At 42.3% G+C, this 22320-nt stretch overlaps 3 protein-coding genes and 1 long non-coding RNA gene across 6 annotated transcripts in view; 1 reads left to right on the top strand and 3 right to left on the bottom strand.

Annotated features, from left to right (window-relative positions):
- Positions 1-552: 552 nt before the first annotated feature.
- rdm1 (RAD52 motif containing 1) lies at positions 553-5120 on the bottom strand. Of its 2 annotated transcripts, none has more exons than XR_013131986.1 (7): positions 4867-5120; positions 4503-4682; positions 4002-4127; positions 3626-3788; positions 3444-3542; positions 3041-3155; positions 553-930 (listed from the first exon to the last, which is right to left on the bottom strand). XR_013131986.1 is itself a non-coding variant. In XM_077010248.1 (7 exons), exons 1-7 carry the CDS (start codon positions 4969-4971, stop codon positions 841-843), a joined length of 843 nt encoding a protein of 280 aa, XP_076866363.1. In that variant the 5' UTR covers positions 4972-5120; the 3' UTR covers positions 554-840. The 2 variants fall into 2 exon arrangements, 1 of the variants encoding a protein (XP_076866363.1); XM_077010248.1 differs by having other exon boundaries at positions 554-930; positions 3041-3120.
- On the top strand, positions 4126-19016 carry LOC143517570 (uncharacterized). The gene is made up of 5 exons (XR_013131987.1): positions 4126-4640; positions 6009-6053; positions 7153-7291; positions 7575-18725; positions 18857-19016. It is a non-coding gene; the product is annotated as an uncharacterized LOC143517570 (long non-coding RNA).
- On the bottom strand, positions 5456-7891 carry gh1 (growth hormone 1). Its single transcript, XM_077010250.1, has 4 exons — positions 7748-7891; positions 7159-7275; positions 6659-6790; positions 5456-6206 (listed from the first exon to the last, which is right to left on the bottom strand). The coding sequence occupies exons 1-4, from the start codon at positions 7760-7762 to the stop codon at positions 6003-6005; spliced, it is 468 nt and encodes a 155-aa protein (XP_076866365.1). The 5' UTR covers positions 7763-7891; the 3' UTR covers positions 5456-6002.
- Positions 16582-22320, bottom strand: part of scn4ab (sodium channel, voltage-gated, type IV, alpha, b) — a 40661-nt gene continuing 34922 nt past the window's right edge. For both annotated transcript variants that reach the window (XM_077010247.1, XM_077010246.1), the window contains exons 18-26: positions 21878-22032; positions 21600-21773; positions 21096-21222; positions 20650-20933; positions 20496-20549; positions 20123-20264; positions 19917-20017; positions 19485-19755; positions 16582-19082 (exon numbers count right to left, since the gene is read on the bottom strand). In XM_077010247.1, the coding sequence (XP_076866362.1) occupies positions 17947-19082; positions 19485-19755; positions 19917-20017; positions 20123-20264; positions 20496-20549; positions 20650-20933; positions 21096-21222; positions 21600-21773; positions 21878-22032 (2444 nt within the window). In that variant the 3' untranslated portion in view covers positions 16582-17946. The remainder of the gene's footprint in view (positions 19083-19484; positions 19756-19916; positions 20018-20122; positions 20265-20495; positions 20550-20649; positions 20934-21095; positions 21223-21599; positions 21774-21877; positions 22033-22320) is intronic.

Genomic DNA, 22320 nt, shown 5'->3' with positions numbered 1-22320 from the left:
GCTAAGCACAGACGTGTCTGTTCCTGCCCACACAAAGAGACACATTTGTTGATTTAAAAAAGAGAACACTGTGTAGACGACTGGGCATTTACTCTGGTTCAACTCCTGCGACCTCTCAGTACAGCATGGGGAACATGATATATTTCATATTTCATGAATACAACTATTTCTTTGAAGTCAGGTGTTAGGCCCAGACTACATTATACATTTCAAATGAAATTAAATTCTGAGCAGGACTGATGATTAAGAGAGAGAGAGAGAGAGAGAGAGAGAGAGAGAGAGAGAGAGAGAGAGAGAGAGAGAGAGAGAGAGCAGAAACTGTTGCTGGAAAAGACGGGTCTGGTGATAGGGAAGCGAAAGCTGTGCCTGCGGTTAAATCTGGAGATTAATAAGCAACCCACACACACACACACACACACACACGTTTGTGCAGGTTTAATACCCGATGGGTATTTCTGAGTACAGACTCATAGATCATGCAGCTGCAGTTTTTCATGATTCACAGGTAATCCATAATTTTGGTGAATTGACGAATGATGAATTGTGGACCACTTTTTTTGCCAGAACGTTTATTTGGATATAAAACAATCTTCAGGACATAAATATAAAACATATTTACATTTGTGGTGTAGCAATTGCTTGAGATCTTAACAGGTTATTGTGATAATTTTTTCTACTTTTTAAATTACTCACCTAACAAAAACTATATAAATAAATACACAAACACACTGCTTGCGTTCATAGGTAAGTATCTTCTCTCCCGACGCTCGAGGTTTGCGAGTAGAGCTTCCATCTTATGACCTACTGTGATGATAGTACCTGAAGGTTAGTGGGACATGTTTATTGTGACATGTCTATTGTGAAGTCCCAGGACAACTCTTCATCCTCCAAGTGATCAGGTCCCAAATCATTCCAAGAGATGTCATTCACCTGTAGGACAGAGTGTGAGGGGGCAGTGTGGACCCATTAACCCAGGAGACAGCAAACCTGGTCGTTAATAACCAGAAACACAGCAGAAAACAACTGCTCTCTTCAGTCAGGGCTAAAACATCAAACTGATGAATGACGAACATGCTACAGTGCCTTGCGAAAGTATTCAGCCCCCTTCAACTTTTCAACCTTTTGCCACATTTCAGGGTTCAAACAAAGATATACAATTTAAATTTTTTTGTGAAGAATCAACAACACGAGGGACACAATCGTGAAGTGAAATGAAATTTATTGGGCATTTAAACTTTTTTGACAAATAAAAAACTGAAAAGTGGGGCATGCAAAATTTATAATAATTAATTAATACTTTGTAGCGCCACTTTTTGCTGTGATTACAGCTGCAAGTCGCTTGGGGTACGTCTCCATCGGTGTTGCACACAGAGAGACTGAAATTCTTGCCCATTCTTCCTTGCAAAACAGCTGGAGCTCAGTGAGGTTGGACGGAGAATGTTTGTGAACAGCAGTTTTCAGCTCTTTCCACAGATTCTTGATGTCTGGACTTTGACTTGGCCATTCTAACACCTGGATATGTTTATTTGTGAACCATTCCATTGTAGACTTTGCTTTACGTTTTGGATCATTGTCTTGTTGGAAGATAAATCTCCGCTCCAGTCTCAGGTCTTTTACAGACTCCAACAGATTTTCTTCCAGAATGGTCCTGTATTGGTCCAGAATGGTCCTGTGGGCAGTCATGGCCTGGCGGTTAGGGAACTGGTCTTGTGACCGGAGGGTCGTGGGTTCGATTCCCAGACCTGAGGCCATGACTGAGGTGCCCTTGAGCAAGGCACCTAACCCCAACTGCTCCCCGGGCGCCAGGCTAGGGTTGCCCACCGCTCTGGGCACGTGTGATCCACAGCCCCCTAGTAATCACTAGTGTGTGCGTGTTCTGACTGCACAGATGGGTTAAAAGTGGAGGACAAATTTCGATTGGGGTGTAAAAATCACAATTGGCAAAATATGGCACATTTCATTTCATTTGGCTCCATCCATATTCCCATCAATTTGAACCATCTTCCCTGTCCCTGCTGAAGAAACAGGCCCAAACCACGATGCTGCCACCACCACGTTTGACAGTGGGGATGGTGTGTTCAGGGTGATGAGCTGTTGCTTTTACGCCATATCATATCGCTTTGCAATGTAGCCAAAAAGTTCGATTTTTGTTACATCTGACCAGAGCACCTTATTCCACTTTTGGTGTCTTTAAACGAGACTTTTTATGGATATCTTTGAGAAATGGCTTTCTTCTTGCCACTCTTCCATAAAGACCAGATTTGTGCAGTATACGACTGATTGTGGTCCTATGGACAGACTCTCCCACCTCATCTGTAGATCTCTGTAGTTCATCCAGAGTGATCATGGGCCTCTTGGCTGCATCTCTGATCAGTCTTCTCCTTGTTTGAGATGAAAGTTTAGAGGGACGGTCGGATCTTGGAAGATTTGCAGTGATCCGGTACTCCTTCGAATTTCAATATGATCGCTTGCAGTGCTCCTTGAGATGTTTAAAACTTGGGATCCAAATTTTTGCATCCAAATCCGGCTTTAAACTTCTCCACAACAGTATCTCGAACCTGCCTGGTGTGTTCTTTGGTCTTCATGATGCTCTCTGCACTTTAAACAGAACCCTGAGACTATCACAGAGCAGGTGCATTTATACGGAGACTTTATTACACGCAGATGGATTCTATTTATCATCAGTCATTTAGGACAACACTGGATGATTCAGAGATCTTCACTGAACTTCTAGAGTGAGTTTGCTGCACTGAGTAAGTAAAGGGGCCGAATAATTTAGCACCCCCCCACTTTCCAGTTTTTATTTGTTAAAAAAGTTTAAAATATCCAATAAATTTCATTCCACTTCAAGATTGTGTTCCACGTGTTGTTGATTCTTCACAAATAAATTAAAATTGTATATCTTTGTTTGAAGCCTGAAGCTACTTTCTCAAGGCATTGTAAATCTAATGTTAAATGATGTGACAAGCCTAAAGGCAAACACAAGCATGATTTTTTTTTTATTTCACAGCTAACCAGAACAGTTAGTAATTGTACTCACCTGGATAATTCCCTCGATATTATCATCCGGAATAATTTCATCCGGATCAAACCTGCATTCAACTGCTACTTTTCCATTGCCTGGGAAGCCCAAGGTGTAACAGTCTTTATTACTGCTAAACAATGGAAAGTCATGAAGATGCAGGAAAGGTGTTACATAAAGTCCCTCTTAATGACATGTAACTTGTTTTTTCTTTCTGCAGTATGGGGGATGTCCACTAGGGGGCTCTCTATCTTCTGTACAAGAGTGTGGTTCTTTGGAAAAACCCTCTTTAGAATGAACAATGTGCCACATGCTAGTCATGGTGTTAATGCCATTTAAACATTGTAAACCCAGCACGTCCCCAGCATGTTTATGTGTAAAATTAAATAACATTTTTACTCTGCGTAAGCACGATACCCACCCAGTAGTATTATTACCACTTTCTCAAAGGCCCCAGCGGCCGCCTTGTCTCGGGCCCACCTCATCAGTTTGCCCCTCTTCCACAGCTTTACTTCTGGGCCTGAAAAATGACCACACCATCAATGACCTCTCAAACAGGGAGGCCACCTTCAGACAGTCACCTGGCCTCATAGGTCCCCAAACCTTTTTCTGGATCAATGACTTCCTCAGCAACACCTACGCCACGACACGTCACCCCATGCTGGGGAATCGTGAGCTCCACCACGCAGCCGAACTTCAGCAGCTCTCCCTGAGCGTGGGCGTCCGGGCTACAGCTGACGCCCGTGCAGTCCGAGAGGGCCTTCAGCTGAGGGTGGAGGGATGGGTGGAGAAGAAGAGTGTCGTTCACTGTGAAAGGCTCTCGAAGATTAAGAACACGACTTGTCTGCCTTGTGGGAAGCTAACAAATGTGTGGCATGGAAGGCTTCTGATTGTACATATCCGAGTATAGCTAACGGCCCACCATGACTGGCAGCACCACTCAGATTGGTTTTGCTGTAACTTAAGTTCAGATACTCACAGTGACGGTGCGAATGGACCAGCCGTTGTAGCCCAGGTAGTGGTTAGCCAGGTCCAGGCACTTAGCATGACTCAGGGCTTTAGCTCCAAACGTAAAAGCCGGGTTTTGTCTTGTGCTCAGACACACCTGGACAGAGCAAAGAGGGTGTTCACTCGAAATATCTAGAAATATAGAACACTGTTACTAAACACTGAAATAAATGTCTCCTTAATAATAGCACTATTACTATTATGATAAACCTCTGCTAAATTACTTATTCCTAAGGGCGACCTCTCACAAGGGAAAAAGTTTGGCTGACATCTAGTGGGGATTACGAAAATGCCACAACACCATTGCTTATACATTTAAAACACATTTTAAGACTGACAAGAATAAAAAAGGTTACACGTTTTACACTAATTCTAAAAGGTGTATAACTGGTAATATGCAAACCTAGAAAAATAACATTTATGACTATATTAACGTGGTCTGTATTATGTATTTCTGAAAGCCGCGGCGTACTTTGAGGGGCGTGTTCTGGAAGAGACACTGTTTGTCCGTGGCACGCTGCGCTCTGCGCGCATGCGCGGAGGAATAGAATTTCACCAAGGCGTAGAAGCCGGGAGCGGCGAGCGGCGCGTGGGGACACACCTTCACGAGGTAGAGTGCTCCGAACGCTCCGAACGCGCGCGACACGCACTCCTACGAGGCACGAGAGAGAGAGAGAGAGAGAGAGAGAGAGAGAGAGAGGGGCAAGAGAAACATCACATTCACACATTATAGTTCTTGCTCTCGCGTTTAGCGTGTTAACTGGAGAACAAGGCATCCGGAACCATGAACGTAAATCACATTATATTGTGCACGTCCCTCAGTCTCAGCTACTTACATAAATATACGCCTCCGAAAACGACGGCTGTATGTCCCAAATAAAGAGGGTTTTGTTGTTTTCAACGGGCACTTTGAACTCGATAACGTCAACCTCCATGTCCATTGAATCACAAAGTTAAGCCGTCACATCTGTCCACATTTGATTTACGTTCACTGCCACACGGACGGTGTTCTGAATGCGGACCCATCCGCTCGCGAGCTTCCGCGAGCACAGTGGCGTTTCCCGCGCTGTTGCGTAACACAGCGCACGTGTTTTACGTACGTAACGTAACGGACTGATCCGGAGTCGCGCGTGAGTGTTCGCAAGCGGATGTGTATGTCTTGTTTAAAAGTTTAAAGAAAAGTTTTAAGAACGTTTTCTTTCTTTTCTTATACGTTATCTTGATATACAGTAAAGTGTGTAACGCCTTTGAATATCACGAGAATTGCAGCGAGTCTTAAACTGTTTGTTCTCTCATAATCAGACCGCATGTAGGAGCCGTTTGTGGAATAAATCACACAATATAATACTGCAGACAACAGCTTTATTGGAAAACATCTAAAACAATTTTACATAGGTTTATACATAAGAATAGGCGGAGGTGATTAATAAGTTAAGAATAGAGCTTATGATAAGAAAATAAAATTTGAATATGTTACACATTCATTTATCTCAGAATTTCTTTTAAACCAAACAATAATATGATAGTATATTTTTCCATGAAGGCCACTTTATATTACCCAGATAATGCAATTCAGTAGTCACCCACTAAATAGATATCATCTGGTTATTTTTGTGCTGGATATTATTTGATATAAAGCCATATTTGCATAGCACCACTGTGAAATAGCTTGTCTCCTGTTTACAACCATATGGTTGCAGAGATAAAGAAGTTACATTCATTGGTTCGCTATTCTTATGAATGGACATGTCATCATCGTTACGTATAAACACCAAAACATTATAGTGAACCTTCCAGAAAGGGACAAGCACGTTTAGCCATGCCTGACCACAGTGGTGGTCAACTGGGCTTTTGCAGCTGGTCTGAGAACAGGTTTTATCTAAAGGTAAAAGTAAGAATCTGTAGAGGGAAAATCTTTGTCCTACAGCAGCAGCGCACACAGGCTGTGACTAATTGTGCTTCATCTGGTCCCTTACAGAGTGCAGTTGGAGTCTAGGGATCTCCTGCAGTTGGCCACCCTCAGGTAGGTCTCCACTTTGTGCATGTCCTTCTTGAAGCAGGCCAGCAGACGGAAGCTCTTCCTGAGGTTGCCGTCACTCAGGGACTGGTAGAAGTCTTCCAAGTGAAGGGGCAGCGAGTCGTTGTCGTCCATGTTGGGTTGACCATCCCGACAGCACTGTGACGTTTACACAACAGCCATGCTCACGCGTTTTCATGTTAGACTTTAGGCTGTCAGCGACAGCCCTAATGAAGTGTATTGAATGTAGTAGTATTACTGCTCTGTCTGAAGCAACCGTGTGAAATGGTGCGTAATTATCACACAGGGGCAAAAAATGTTTGTTTTCATATAAATCCAAAGAATGAGCTTAGCATAAAATAAAAGGGCATTCCCACAGCCTGGTAATAAATCACTGATTTTAACTGACAGTTACATTTATGTGGGTGATATCCTGTTCAACATTGTTAAATATTTAAAACACAGTGCTGCTCGTAGAGGGCTAATCTGATATAAATACATCATCTTCCTGATTGGTCCATACCAATATGACACAAGTGAAAGTCTTATAAACTCTCTCTCTCTGCACTTGGTGTGAATTCCTCTTCCCGACCGGTCACTCCCCCTCTCACCTTGATGAGAACGCTGAGCCCCAGTTTCAGGTCGGCCAGCTTGTCGGTGATCTGGTTGGGGTTTCCGAGGACAGTGCTGGGGTACTCCCACGACTCGATCAGTTGGTATGAAATGTGCAGCAGGCTCAGCACCTTACACAGGGCATCGTGCTCATGAGGTCAAGGGTCACAAAAGTGCATGTGTGCATTTTAAGCCATGGAGGCGCTTGATTGAAAAGCCATCTAGCACAGGCATTTGTTACAAGTGTTTAATAGACGTATCTAGTACATTCGTTTCATCTAGTACGGGTATCTAACAGCCATGATCAGGGCAGGACTTGCAGTGGTTAGAGCAACACCATCTCAGTTGTGGGGTGCTGTCTCCTGCTAACACCTTACAAGCCAAACGTCAGAAATGTTATCTAACGTACTATATGTGGTGTGTTCGGCATATGCGTAAGTACGGTGCGGTGCTTTAAAGGGTTAAAGGTCAGCGCTGGCGTGTTTTTTTGCAGACTCACGGAGCTCCTCTGGGTCTCGTCCTTGCCGGTGGGAGCTTCGATGGAGTCCGAGTTGCAGAACGACAGAGGGAAGATTCTGCTCAGCTGCCTGCGTTCTTCTGGTAGCAGGTCCTCCTCCTTCAAAACAAGCCGGGTGAGATGCTCAGCTTCCTCACAGCTCTCTTTTACAGGCACAAGTAAAACTGAGCAAGCCCGGTGTTGTTGATCCCTCTTTTAAACTCATAACTTTACTGTTACACACCCTTCATTGCAACGACCTACCTGGCACATAGACTCACTGTCCACTTTAATAGGTACACCTATCTTATGAGTGCATTACAGCTCTCTGTATAGTTACAGATTATAGTTGCACAGCATGTTGCTGCACTTGATTTATGACCGCTACGTCCTGATTGGTAGTTGGTATCTGACCGCAGGACTACTATTGGCTGGATATTTGTGGATGGGAGGTCCTCCACCCTGGAGCCAGCAGCTCATTCGCCCTGGTCTGCCCATTAAGGTGCACGGAGAGCCCAAGTGCAACGTAGGTCCTAGTGAAGTGGAGAGTGTCACTTTAAAGAAACGCTCGAACAAAGCAAAATGATTTTACGAAGTCGGTGATCATCTTGGCAGCCAGCTGGTGGAGGTGCTGAACACGGATCACCGCGTTGTTGAAGAGCCTCTGGGTCTCGGAGGTCGCGGCGTGGTTAACAAAGAAGCTCGCCACCACGACACACAGCAGCACCAGTGCTTTGAAGAGAAGAACGGCACCGTTAACACATGGAGCAGCCGTGGAGACTCTCCTGTAGTAATTTAGTCCACTCCTGTTTACTCAGATAACAAGGATAAAGTCACCAGAATTAATGTCATTATTTGAGCTGATCAGGACTACAGTGGTGGACTATGGCATGCAGTGTTTTTTCCTGCATCTAAACTCAGTCCGTGTGCAAAAACTAGGTTACATTTAATTGCAGCAAATGTAAATTTTGTAAGAGGTTGTAAGGTTGTCCAGCAGGTGATGGAACTAAGGTGAACCTGGATGGAGGAAATAACCAAAAACATTCACAAATGTCTCTTTAGTAAAAGCACTTCTGTTCCAGGGCAGCAACAGCTTGAAGCGGGAGACTTACCTTTAGCCATGTTACCAAATCAGCTGTAGTCTCGCAGTATCAGTTCAACACACCTGGGGCTTTGTGCCGCTCACCCTCACGGGCTGATATTTATATGTCCATCACTCATGTTTAAATGCATCTACGCGCATCTAGGAAATGCGATCCCCTCCATAAGAATACTTCATGTACTTCTGTATTCATTTATTTATTGTATTTAATTGGCAAACGCTAGCGTGTTCTGGGGCATTTTTACACATAGCTGTTTCCATGACGTGAGGAGGAGGATGAGGAGGACTGATGCTGTCACCGGGAAAACGGACCGAATGTTTGTCAGCTAGAAAACGTACACGACACAAGCTGCAGCTGTTGAAGAGTTTCTTCATCTTGTCGTGGATGTGGAAGACATCGTGTACAATTCACTTTATCCTATTTTTCAGACTCAAATCTCTCCAGACACTCATAGGCGCTTCACAGTGGTACTTATGGGCATGGCTTGGTGTAGCACTCAGGCAAGTTTAGGCTCCCTACAGAGGGGATGTCTGTGTTTGAAAGCGACATTAATTTAGCACACGCAAATTTTCAAGTTGTTGTCCAGTCCTCAGAGGAGCAGCGGAGAGGGACCTGCTGGAGATGAAGTGTGGATGTTCGCGAAAGAAGTCGGGTCAGCAGCGTATATGTTAAACGCCTTCTGAGAGGGCATGGCCTTTCACATAAGAAACCTTCTTGGGTCATGTCCACAGAAACCTTCAGCTGTAACCATCTACCCAATAACATCTGGAGTCTGGGTTTCCGTTAGTACGTTAACATCATGTGGACACACACTCCCCTCACCTTACACCTTCAGATGGTGTCACCACCACCAGAAAGGTTACTTCATCAATAGTGATGACTGTGAATCAGATCGCGTGCATATGAAGCTGTGAAGGTACAGGGTGAGTTTCTGACAGGGGTGTGATGGCAGTTCATATGTAATATTCAGTATGGAGAGGCAGGGAAAATGTCAGCACGACACTATGGAAGTAATCCCTCACCGGGAACAACACAATCCCATCTGTTTATGTGTTTTTGTTCCTTGGGACCACATCTGTGCTCAGTACCAGTGGCTTGTTTTGGGATAAATGTACTCCCGTGGAGTTGTGGATGTGGGCGGAACAGAAGCACTGATCTAGGACCTGTTTTGAATTCCTGCTGTATTATTTATGCTTGTGCTGTTGCATTGTGGGGTCATGGCAAGAGTACATTGTTTACCAGGACTTTTAATGCAATTTTAATCTGTTTGTGCAAGTTTACACGCTTCCAGAAAGCTGTGTCTGCTGTAGAGATTGAGGTGAAACTCCAGTGTGATTCATGATACAAGGCCCAAATACCAACAATTTTAGTTCATACACTAAAAGACTTATATATATATATTTGCTAAATTATATATATATATATATCTGTAGACACAGCTGTATAAACAGAGAGTGAAGGTTCTGTAAATGTAAATAATCTTTGTGAGAAATGTCATGGTGCACGGTGAGACGAATATCTACTGTATGAATGAGTGATTATTAGCTACACTCGGTACTGAATGTTGGTGATGCAGAGGGATATATATCATACCATCAGCCACACTTCCTGTCTTCTTCTGCATCTATCCAACAGCACACAGCACTTTAATAATTTGTTTCCTCTAATCCTAAGACATTATATCAAAATATGTTTTGCTGTGTTGCCCAGAGGAGTATGGGTTCCTTTTCAGGATGCCTTACAGGAGTTATTTGTTGTTCAGTTGTCAATTTTGGGTTGCTCAGTGGGACTCTAGATCTGGACTATTTATTCGTTTCCTCCTGACTGTGTTGACAAATGTAGCCACATGAGGGCGCCAAATGCACTGCATTGCTACAGCGTACAGCAAGTCCGAGTTCCAGAACAAAGTCTTGAGGAATGTAGGCTATCAATTTTTATGAAGAAATAACTAAATGAATGTTGGGTTGTTGTAAAGGGTTAATTGTGAATTATTCGTGGTTTGTTCTTGGTGAATAAGTTTGGATGATTTGATGGTTTATAGAGCTACTGAATAGTGACAAATTAAATGAAACATCTGAATGAATGAACGAACGAATGAATGGTGTAGTACATTATACAGGTGATACCAGTGGTGGGCAGTAACGAAGTAAATGTAATTCGTCACTGTACTTAAGCAAATGCTGTGTTTCTTTACTCATGCATTTCCATTTTTGCAACATTTTACTTTAACTCCACTACATTTCAAAGTCAAATATTTTACGTTTTACTCCACTACACTGTGCAAGTACTACTACTACTTTCATTCCTTCAGGCGCGCGCGTTCATTTATTTTAAAAAGTAACGTCGATACAAAAAAAGCGCGAAGCACGCGCACCAACCAGGGTTCGGTTCAACGGAAACGCGGCAGCGTAACGTTACCGGAGAACATGTCCATACATAAATATGGAAAGAAACTGTAAATCACCACGAAACCCATGGCCTTATCGGAGTGAAATTATTTTAAGTAAGTAAAATTCCCCATCTAGGAAACGTAGAGAAGTTTTTCATAGGCCAACTGGTCATTTACCTTAATGAGAAATCTAACAATATCTGGCAGCAAACCGTTTCTTTGTGTATATTAAAATAGATCCGCCATTATCATTGTATACATGGTTAGATAGATAGCTTGCTAGCAAAGTAGGCTAATGCCAGTACACAAAGGAAAACTGCCCTTGCAACGCACTTGGCATGTAGCTAGCAATGTTAACTGGCTAGTTATTTCTTTTGCTATAGTATAGTATTTAGAGCTCCCAACTCTCTAATATTGTGAAATAATAAAACACTCAACCATAGCACTTTACATTAGAAAACAAATTCCATTTTGCATGTAAAACCTGTCAAGGTGATAAATATCAGAACCTTTACTTTTAGTACTAATGTGGTGGCTAACCAGAGAACAGTGTGAGGCACCAAGGGGTTTTAGGGTAGATAGGACCCAAACGCTGGGTATAACTACAACTGGGAGAGAGAACAGGAATGGGGTCAAATAAACTGCCAGGAGGGGGTAGAGGAGAAAAACAAAAGAAAGTTATAGGTGTGTTCGAAATAGATTACTACATACTAAATACTGCATACTGGTCCTCGTAGTAGTATGCAGTACAGTTTCCAGTATGCGACAAAAGCAAAGCACACTACGGGGTCACGTGATCGTAGCGTTGCATGATGGGATGCAGTACACCACGAAGATAGCTCTGTTCGCGTACTGGAATATTTTGCGGAAGTAGTAGGTCATCCGGGTATGTTTCGCGTACTGGAAATTTTCATTTTGGTCACATACTGCATACGGCATACTGATTTGGGGCTCGATCAGTACGCCAGTAGTATGTAGTAGACTATTTCGAACACAGCCATAGTCCAAACGATTTGGGCGAGAACAACGGACGCCAGGGAAAGAATTGGCTCTCTCATTGGCGAGACAAAAAAAAACTGAAATTAACTCCCCAACAAAAATAAGCCAAAAGGAAACCGGCAGAGGAGAGAACTGAGGAGAGAACTGGGGAGAGGGAGAGAGAGAGAGAGAGAGAGAGAGAGAGAGAGAGAGAGAGAGAGAGAGAGAGAGAGAGAGAGAGAGAGAGAATGGCTCGAGAGCAAGTCCAGAAACCTCTACCAAAAGATAGCAGCTTTCTTGTATGCCAGAACACTGACCAAATAATTCAGCAACAGGGCAGGCATCTTAGATGGAGCTGCTTATAAAGGCCTGTCAAGCAGGTGTAGCTTGTTTGGTTTGATTAGCCCGTTGGCTCTCTCCGGTGGCCGCGGAAGGTATGGCACTGTGGCCAATCCTTACAACGTTTGTACTTTTACTCAAAGACTAAAGGGAGGACTTCTACTTGTACTGGAGTAATGATTTACCTTGGGTATTTGTACTTTAACTCAAGTACGTTAGTTTCTGTACTTTGTCCCCCACTGGGGGAATACAGACCTCAATGTTGGATTTAGATAGCAAGAGGAACATTATTTTGTGAAAGAGAATTCATTGCTGTGTTACATGAGGCACAGGAGACTTCAGATTCAGTGTTTTAAAGGATCAGTGACTGAAGTGATATCTGCATTTAGATCTGTAGGTAAGAAGTTCATGAACAAGGTTGGAAATCTGGGTTAAATCGAGATCAGGACGTGATCGGTAAAAACTTCATGACAGTTCGATGTTGTAACAACAGTTAGAATTGTAAACCCTGAATACAAATGTGAATGAGTACAGTGCAGTGATTCCACAGTGGGCACAGATCAAAGAGCATTCCATAGTCCTGACAAGTGAGTGTTGTACATAAAGACACCATTACAAACCTGAACGTTCGGCACCTACAGGAGTCGTCTAGCGGCACTGTTGTACTGACAGGTGTTTTTGGCTGGCGTGGTGTGAGTTATTCTGGCCAATCGCCTTTATCCAGAGCGCTCTGTACCACCTTCAACAAAAACACCAACCAAGATAGTGTCTTTAAGGAAAAGTCCTCCACACATCTCCATATGCCAGGAGGACGTGGAGGCCCCAGTCAAAATGTAGATTAGAGTTAGATTGATGATGAAATTCCTGCCCCATTTTTTTGTGAATATCAATATATGGTCATGACTAAGTCACTTCTACTTAAGGTAAAATAATTTTTTGCTTGCAGTTACTGTGTTGCTGCTCTCTGTTCTTAACGTAACCACGTCCTACGTTATGCACCATCACTCGTCAATTCAACCCAAGGGTCCCTGAATGCCACAGGGGCTCTTCCGGAGTGTTTTGTTAGAGCAGGATTTGTGAGGTGAGCCGCAGGGATTAAAATTGCAATCCCTCTACTAAGAGATCACTTCCTAATCAGCTTCCGCTATTTGATATCACCGTTGGCGCCATTTGGAAGGTGGTATTCTGAGCGTCTTCCTTGTTCTCTTCCGTTCCCCTTACACTCAACCTTCCTGTCTTCTGCCTGCCTCCTTCCTGCTTTGCTGTCCTTTTCTGTTTTTCTTACTTGTCATCACTGTCGACTGCCACGGGCCCTCCATCCATGGCTCTGGAGGGGAACCCTTCATAGAAGACCACAAGAAGACCTGATCCTTCACTGGCAATGGAAGTAGCACTGGCAGAATTTCTAACGCTCCAGATAACAACTTCATTACTGCTCTAAACCAATATAAACCAAGAGAGAGTGAAAAAATGAAGAGAAGCACCCGGGAATCAGCAAAAAGGAAGATACACGTGTGTGTAGCTGTCCTGTCGTTCCTTAGATATGGCCTGCCCTGTGAATTCTGCGGAAAGGAAGCGGAGATGCCCGTGTTGAACACTCTTTACACAAATAACATACTACTTCATTCAGCAGACGCCTCCCTTTTCTTCCTGTCTCCCCCTGAAGATGTGTGGTAATGTATGGTACCCTTCTTGGACACATCCTCCAAGGCTATTTTGAAATGCTATCATGTATCTCTCCTTTTAACATCTGAATCCCTCACTTCCGTAGCTCTGATGCCACTCATCCATAATATTTTCATACTGGTGCCAAAATAAAGGTGGAGTTGTTACAGGGGCTTGATTTTTTTATTTCATTTACACAGGCAAACGTTTTTAGGTTTGTTTGAATCTCAGTATAAGAGCTCAATATAGATCGTACTGCAGTTTTTCATGCTACTGTACAGAGTAAATAAACAATAGACAGACACCAGAAGCACAACTATCAATTAACACTGTTAACAGCTGCGCATATACAGATTAATATGAAGTCTTTGTGGAGTCACTGTGGCGTACAGCTTCTTCACTCTATTTCTGTAAACCCGTCGCACTGTTGCCTTCTACACGTTCTGTAGATCCACCATTATTCCTTTCATGCCTCTGTAAGGCACCTGCGCCCAGGAGAAATCCACAGTATGTGTGGAATCTCCTCTTAGAACTCTCCAATGACCTTTAACCTCCACAAACCACAGGATCTCTGACCCAGCCTAGACTATATAGTGCCTCACCAGGGCAGATCTTCAAATTATTACCACTTGTGGTACATTTCTGCTGACTTGTGATCAGTTTTGTCACACTTCCTAACGGCAAGCAGTTTAAATGCAGGCAGTGGGAAACAGGTCACAGATCAGCTCAGCAGTCATCATGCGGCAATCTTCTCCTCTGCCAGTTCTAAAATGACACCTTGCTCTTCGTGCTTCAGCCCAACTCCAATTTCAAAGTGGTTCGTGCTGCCAGTCAAAAGCTGGAATGTCTCCTGTGCCCCTCCCTCACCCCCGAGGCCCCGCCCCCTCCACCCCTACCATCTTTGTCACAACATTTGCACCCTCTCATGTTCTCACTCGGGCTACTGCGGCTCCCTGGGCTTGTGCACATTGTTCCTCTCACCACCTCCTGCATGCATGTGTGTGTGTGTGTGTGTGTGTGTGTGTATGTATGCATGTATGTATGTCAATCTAGGTCTAAATCATGTTGTTTATAAGTAGTTTCTGATTATGTAAGCCTTTAGCTCACCCTGTACAGAACATTAAGTGATTGACTGTGCTTTATTAAATATAGTGTATGCTTCATAGTAATAATGTTTATCAAGAACCAGGTGTGTACATCATGGTCTGACTTGTAAAAACATGCCATGCCTGGTTAAAGCCTTGGTAATGAGGCTGAGAGGGACACGTTCATGTCTGTCTGTTCCCACTCTGTACACGAACAGGGAGGCGCTGAAACACGGGATCCCTGTGTTAAGGTTACAGACCCCAGATGACCCTCTGACACTCAGCTGTACACATGGAAAGTGAGGAGTGGTGGCATCGTGGAAAGCCCCATGCAGGTCTCCTAATGATCGGAGGTATTCAAGTCTGGATCTTGACTCCAGATCCAGTCGTTAATGTAAACTGGTTGGGCATTTTGTCATCACTCTTCTGACTCCTAGGTGAGACATGACCATGGGTGATTCGAGTGACCTCACAGATAGCGATTCGAGCGACCTCAGGGGCAGTATTTCAAGTGACCTTAGGGGCAGTGATTCGAGTAACACTTCCAGATATTCAGAACCTTTAAAAAACTCACCTATGGAGGAAATGATCTTATGGTGCCCCTGAATTCAAGTCTGGCGCTAGTAGAAAAAACGTCTAGTCATTCTGTCGTACTATCATAATGCATAATGAAACAGTTCAACTTAATGGGAAGGAAATGGGAGGCCCATGCATCGAGGTGGCCAATCTGCTGCCAGTTTTAAATTGCTGAAGTAACTGGAAGTAATGCATTTCCTGCTACTAAATTGCCATAGATGTCACATTATTGTCAGATTTGAGAGAAGTCAAGGACAGGTTGGCTTCCGCTCCTGGGGTTTGGAGCTGAATCCTTCAGCCTGTTCTGAGATGTGAAATTACAAAAAAAAAAAAAAAAAAAAAAGCCAGTTTTAAGTCCAAAAAGTGTAATGTCTCTGCAGAAAATAAGACACAGGTCTCATCACTTAATCATTTTTCACTAACCTTTGCTAAATGGCAACACAGCTTAGCATTTGCTAAAAATAACACGACGACTCAGTGGAGATACTTGTCTTCTCACTAGCAGAAGCTGCATGCTTTTGGTCTGGCAGCTTCAGAACAGAAGTGGACCTTGAGTTGCACATTTGAGTGAACGTAACTAAGCTGAAAACACAGCAGATTTAAAGAAAGTGTAGCTACGTTTATTGCTTTATCATCAAAAGGCATCAGTTGTATACAGAAAGAAAGTTATACAGTGATACAGAACTGCTTTGGCATATATGTCAGCTAGGACGTAGGGCTACCTACAACAGCCATTCTACCGTGCTCTTAAATAGCAGCTATTTAATACATAGCTGCTAGAGTTTAGTTGGAGTGCAGACACACTCTTCTAATGAAAAAAGTTAAAAGTTTGCAGTTTACAGTTTACTCATACACACTCAATTTTAAGACCTTGAATACAAATATCTCAACAGTATCTGTTAGTATTTACATTCTGCGTTATGAAGTCCCATACAAATAACATCTAGGTTAGATTACATTTATGTTTTATCGTTATAGGTTTAGTATTCACACAGCTTGAACATCTGAACAATTCACACAAACGTAGAGCTAAATTCATCCTCCCAAATAGAATCAAATTAATCTAGATGTGAAAAGCTAAACCTCTTAACACATGGGGCAATTTGTACAAACACTGAGCTCTGAACTGGGCCGTCCATTTGGAAGAGGCGGCAGTATTTTTGCAGAGGAGGAACCACTGTCACACTGTGGTTCTGTTTGGGCTTTTTTGCCATATTAACATGTCTCGTTCTGTCAAGTGCAGTAACAGCAGAAGAACAAGCTTTGGTGTTGGCTCATTGGAAGCGTCACATTTACTCAAAAGGTTTTAATAAAAAAGGTGTTTTTTTTTTTTCAAGATCATGTAAAGCTGGGATAAAAAAAATATATACTGACAATCATTGTCAATCATAAGTAAATGTAAACAGGAAAAACATATTCCATGACTTCAGGTCTCGAACAGAAGTTCATAGTAATAAAAAATATTACAATTACAATATTTACAATATGTGTAGTGTTTGTTTGTGTGAACCAAGGGATTTCTTTCTTTCTCCCAGGTTTTTTTTAAGAGTTAGTAGTATATTTGAGTCTTTGAAAAATTCAAAGTATCGCTCTATCTATCTATCTATCTATCTATCTATCTATCTATCTATCTATCTATCTATCTATCTATCTATCATTAATACATGCATATTCCCCTCATACATTTTCATAATTTGGACATTTACTTATTTAAAATGATTATCAACATGATTTGTTGTTTGTTGCTGTTTTAATTAGTTTAGACTGCTTTAATTTTGTTTAATTATGTAACTGTTCTTTTGTTTATTAATACAACTTCCTACATGCATAAAATGTTTTCAAGCTTTAAACTCAAAGTTTCAAACTAAAACAAAAAAGGATAGCAAAATTTCAGTGGACAAGAAATTCTTTGGATGATTTATCATCAAATTACTAATTATTTAACATCAAGTAAATGTTATGATATCACATGATAAAGCATCTCTATAACAAACTGCCAATACTGTATCAGTACCATGTGATTACAAATGAAATAAGTCATTATTATAATTTCCCTTTTTTTTGTTCTTTAAGATTATAATCTAATCCTGTAATCTTAATGTCTCAGGCTCAGGCAGATCCTAAGAACTGCATCTTCACAGATTACTTTAACTTTCACTTGAAGATATGGTGACACTGTCCCACCAGTTAATACAACCAACACAAAGTCCAGGCTTTCCATTTGAGATTAAGTGAGTACCACTGATCTACAACCAATGTCCAATGAGACCATAATAGTAATCTTACAGCCAGGGCCGGAGTGGGCCACTTTTTCAGCCCGGGAGTTTTATGCCCAAATCCGGCCCAAAATTATTTTTCCCTCCCAATCGGCCCAAACTAGATTGACATGAGCCGGCCCATCAGGAATCCTCCCGAATCTCCCGATTAGCCACTCCGGCTCTGCTTACAGCCTAACAATTAATACTTCTTGATGGATTTCTGAGATTGAATTTCCTTTTACATTACCTGCAAGTGCTAAAATTTTATATTAGAATAAGTGTGAATGAAAAGTTGTAATGTTGGTGCATTATGAAACTAAAACACAGTCTCCAGCTCCGCAACGGTCCATGTAGGCTGTAAGGTCAGGGATGGAGTGGAGAGCAGATGCAAATATCCCCTAATGTTTACCTCGACTGAAGGGATACCTTCTTTGATGAACCTTTTCTGTTTTGGCCTTCTTTGCTGGGAGAGCGAAGGAAACAGACGGCCTTGGCCATGCTCGATCCATGTAGAGCTGGTTGATTTCTTCTGTGATTTCCTCGACTGTCCCACAAGTCTGCACATGCCTTTTCTTCAGCTGTTTGAGTTGACGTTTGAGCAGATGTTGGCGGTAGGCTCTTTGGATGACTTTTGCAGCCATATCCTCTTGCTTGCGGCGCAGAGTGGTGGTGATGGGCACGTAGGACACCTTTGAGGGGTTGTTCGCCATGAACTTCTCCTCTATGCTCAGCTTCAGCATGTCTGTTTCACCGGACTCACCCAGCACTTCGATGGTGAGAGCGATCAGAATGTCGACACAGTGGATCTTCTCTCCTGCTACCATTGGGAGATTCATGGAGATCAACTTGTTTGCATTTGGCTTGGGGATCCTCAGCGGATCTTTTAGCGCATCACAGAAATCTGACAGAGCAGTGTACGAGATGAACTGTGAAGCATCTGGATCAAACTTTTCCCAGGTGCTGTAGAACATATCAAAGTCATCCTCACTTAAGGGGTCACTGCTCTCCTCTGTGGCCACATTGAAGTTCTCCAGGATTACAGCAATGTACATGTTGACCACCACAAGGAAGGACATGACGATGTAGCTGCAGAAAAATGCTATTCCAACCGCAGGATTTCCACAATCACCAAGGGTCTCAGTTCCGGGATGTTCCTTCAGCGGATCACAGTCTGGAGGTGAGTTTAGCATAGGCACAAGAAGCCCGTCCCAACCAGCAGAGGTCGTGATCATGAACAGACATATGATACTGTTCCCGAAGGTCTCAAAATTGAACATGTCATTAATGCCCCCCTCTTTTTTAACATAGCCAAAGTTGGACATGCCAAATATCGAGAAAATGAACATGATGAGGAAGAGGAGGAGGCCGATGTTGAAGAGAGCCGGCAGAGACATCATCAGCGCAAACAGCAGCGTGCGGATGCCCTTGGCTCCCCGGATCAGACGCAGCACGCGGCCTATTCTGGCAAGTCGGATGACGCGGAAAAGGGTGGGAGACACGAAATACTTCTCGATGAGGTCTGCCAGCAGTAAGCCTAGAGAATAAAAATACGTTGTTGATGTGGCAATTTTTAAATCCTACTTCATATATGCATTTTTTTCATAATTGCATTCTAAGGAAAATACAACCAAATCTTTAAAGAGACAAATTCGAATGGTCGTTTCATCATAAACTGAGTCCATGCAAGAGACTTAAAAGAAACATGCCTAGGAATAAACATACACTTTTCAGCCCAAACAGGTTTAGACACAACGACTCAAACAGAATTAGGACAGTTGCACCCTAAATGTCCAATAATCCTGAGGTATGTACCACATCACCACTGTGTTTCTAGCCCTGAACAACGCAACCAGCAGTAGATAAGAGTAAACAAAGCTTGTTGTAGGTATTAGAATGATAGTTCACTGCCTAGCAGAGCTCCATCTCTTGTGCTTACCTGCAATTGAAAGAATCACCACAACAAAATCAAAAATATTCCATCCAATGGAGAAGTAGTATTGTCGAAGGGCAATAATCTTCAGAACACACTCCGCAGTGAAGGCCACGATGAAGATGAAGTTAATGATGTACAGGATATTATCGGCTTCAGGAGTTTGGTCGTCTGTCTCCACCATCATGGTGACCATGTTCAGGCAAATTAACCCCATTATTGTGAAGTCAAAGAACTGCTTTGTGACAAAGTCAAAGATGAGTCCTTGAAAACAGTTCTTCAGATCCCCAAAGTGCACAAGAAATGAGGAAACAAAAGAACAATTAGTACTTTGACCTCACTCTCCTGACCAAGGTTGCTATAAGTTAGAGATCTCCATATTTTTCACAATTAAAATTAAATCAAAGCAATAATATAATATTTATGACAAATGCAAACCTGGGGGCGTGGAATAGGTTTCTGTGGTTTCTTTGAACCTAGTTTCTTCATGGCATTGTAGTATTTCTTCTGTTCTTCTGTCATGAACAAGTCTTGTCCCCCTAAGTAAAGCGACACATAAAATTATTATTGTGAACAAGTCTGCTGACAACACTGGTTAGCACCTTTAAATACTGCTCATAGTAATTGCCACACAAAAAAGATACTTATCTTAGATTTTTGTTGGTTGAAATTATCGATGATAACACCAATGAATAAATTGAGAGTGAAGAAGGATCCAAAGATGATGAAGATAACAAAGTAGAGGTACATGTAGAGGTTTGCTTCATACGATGGTTGGGATTGCACCTAATTGAAGAAGGGGAGGATTGAAACACCATGAAAAGCAGGAGAAGACGACCAAGTAACAACTGCATTTATTTTGTAAAGCCATTTCATGTCATCTGATTTCAGTGCAAACTGTTTTTCACTATGTAGTGTCATAGTGATTAATTATTAGAGTCATAGGAATACTTCTTTAGGCACACCTTATTTTGAATTGCCTATAATTTATAAGAAAGATGAAAGTATGAATCTTACCTCACGAGAATCCACAGCAGCATACATGATTTCCATCCATCCTTTAAATGTTGACTGTGAAGAAATAAGAAACCAAAATGCCCAAAACACTGTCACTGCCATTATCACTCCATCCATCCATCCATCCATCATTTTTGTAAGTTTTAACACTCACCACTTGCAGTAAGGAGAGGTAGCCCATGCCCACATTATCGAAGTTGACCTTCATATTCTTCCATCGTATTTCTGAGTTTGTATCAGTTTGTATTAGTGAAAGGCAGTCGCTTTGGTTGTTTATTAAATGAACAGGGAGGTACTCCTCTGAAGTTTCATTAAAGCAGTAGTAGAACTTTCCCGCAAACAGGTTCACCCCCATTATACTAAAGATCAACCAGAAAATCAGGCACACAAGCATCACGTTGAATATTGAAGGGATGGCTCCAACCAGGGCATTGACCACTACCTGTAGAAAGGTGCAAAGTTTAGCTTCAAGGCCAAACTGGAATACCATACAAAATAAAATAACAAAAAAGTCTTAACTGCAAAATTCCACTGAAATCAGTAATGTTAAAGTGTGGGGGCGGGACCTGGCCCTGAATCGCCCAATTGGATAACAGGTACTTGCCCTCATTCCCTCGAATCTGGATAAGGCGCGAAGTGGCCTCAGAGCTCTCAGCGTGCGCAGGGATTTGATGGGACCAAGGTCAGAGTAACCCAGAATGTTAGCAGTCAAGCTGATGAGAGAGACCTGTGGGACAATTTCAAATCTAATATGTCATGTTTGATAGGTGTTGCCAAAATTTACGAAGTAATAACATTCAGCAAAAAATGTTGACAGTAACTTTTAAAAGGAACAGTAGCTGCTGATTGTAGTACAGGCTGGAAAAGGCTCGTAAAAAAGCTCTTGTTTAATGATTGCCATTTTCATGCAATGAGTATTAACTACACTGGCATTGTTGTGTGAATTATTATTATTTTAAAAGATTACAAGAAGCTACATTATCTACCATAATTGGATTGAACTATTAACAGATAAAACAAACTCTCCAGCTACCAGTTGCTTTATTTCTGTTAATATTGTATGCATTCATGAGGTTCTGCAACTACAACACATTTATCACTTACATCAACAATCAGGAAGTCCAGCCAGCACCATGCATTTGTGAAGTAAACTTTGAAACCATAGGCAGCCCATTTAAGGATCATCTCAACAACAAAGATATAGGTGAAGATCTTATCTGCATATTCAAGGATGATTTGAATTGTTCTTCTTTGTGAAATGTAAACATCCTCAAAAGCCTTAAAGACAACAAGAAAATGGAACAAAGTAAATTCCAGGATATGATTCTAGCAATCCTGATCCCATCACAGATTTAGTGACGGTGTGTATCATTTTAGCTTACCAAAGCACCACTGCTCAGAAGGATCATGAAGATGATAAAGGTCTCAAAATAATTGTGCTCCACAATCATGAAGCAGGTTTTTCGGATGTTCCACCATATCTTTCCTTTGCCCTGGGTGATGTCCACATCCAGGCATGGACACCGCCTGATGCATTCTAGAACAGCAAAAACACATGGTCAGAAGTTCTCATGCGGAATCAACTAAAAACGATTAGCTTCGACTGTGTAGTGTTGCTCCAAGTGAAACTATGGCATCCCTCCCACTAAAAAAAGAGCACAGTGACTTGCACTCATATGGATGCCTTATGGATGTAGGTGGCATCACTGGGAACTTGAGTGACCAATGATGGATCCTGTGCTAGCTTACAATTTTGTACAATAGCACTTTAGCTGACTTAGCTACTTAGCAGACCCCTAGTGACAGATGTGTCAATTCTAAAGGC

Source organism: Brachyhypopomus gauderio, chromosome 6 (genome assembly GCF_052324685.1).
Source record: "Brachyhypopomus gauderio isolate BG-103 chromosome 6, BGAUD_0.2, whole genome shotgun sequence".
Taxonomy (NCBI): domain Eukaryota; kingdom Metazoa; phylum Chordata; class Actinopteri; order Gymnotiformes; family Hypopomidae; genus Brachyhypopomus; species Brachyhypopomus gauderio.
The sequence above is the reverse complement of the archived record's forward strand: the minus strand, read 5'-3'. Positions and strand labels throughout refer to the sequence as shown.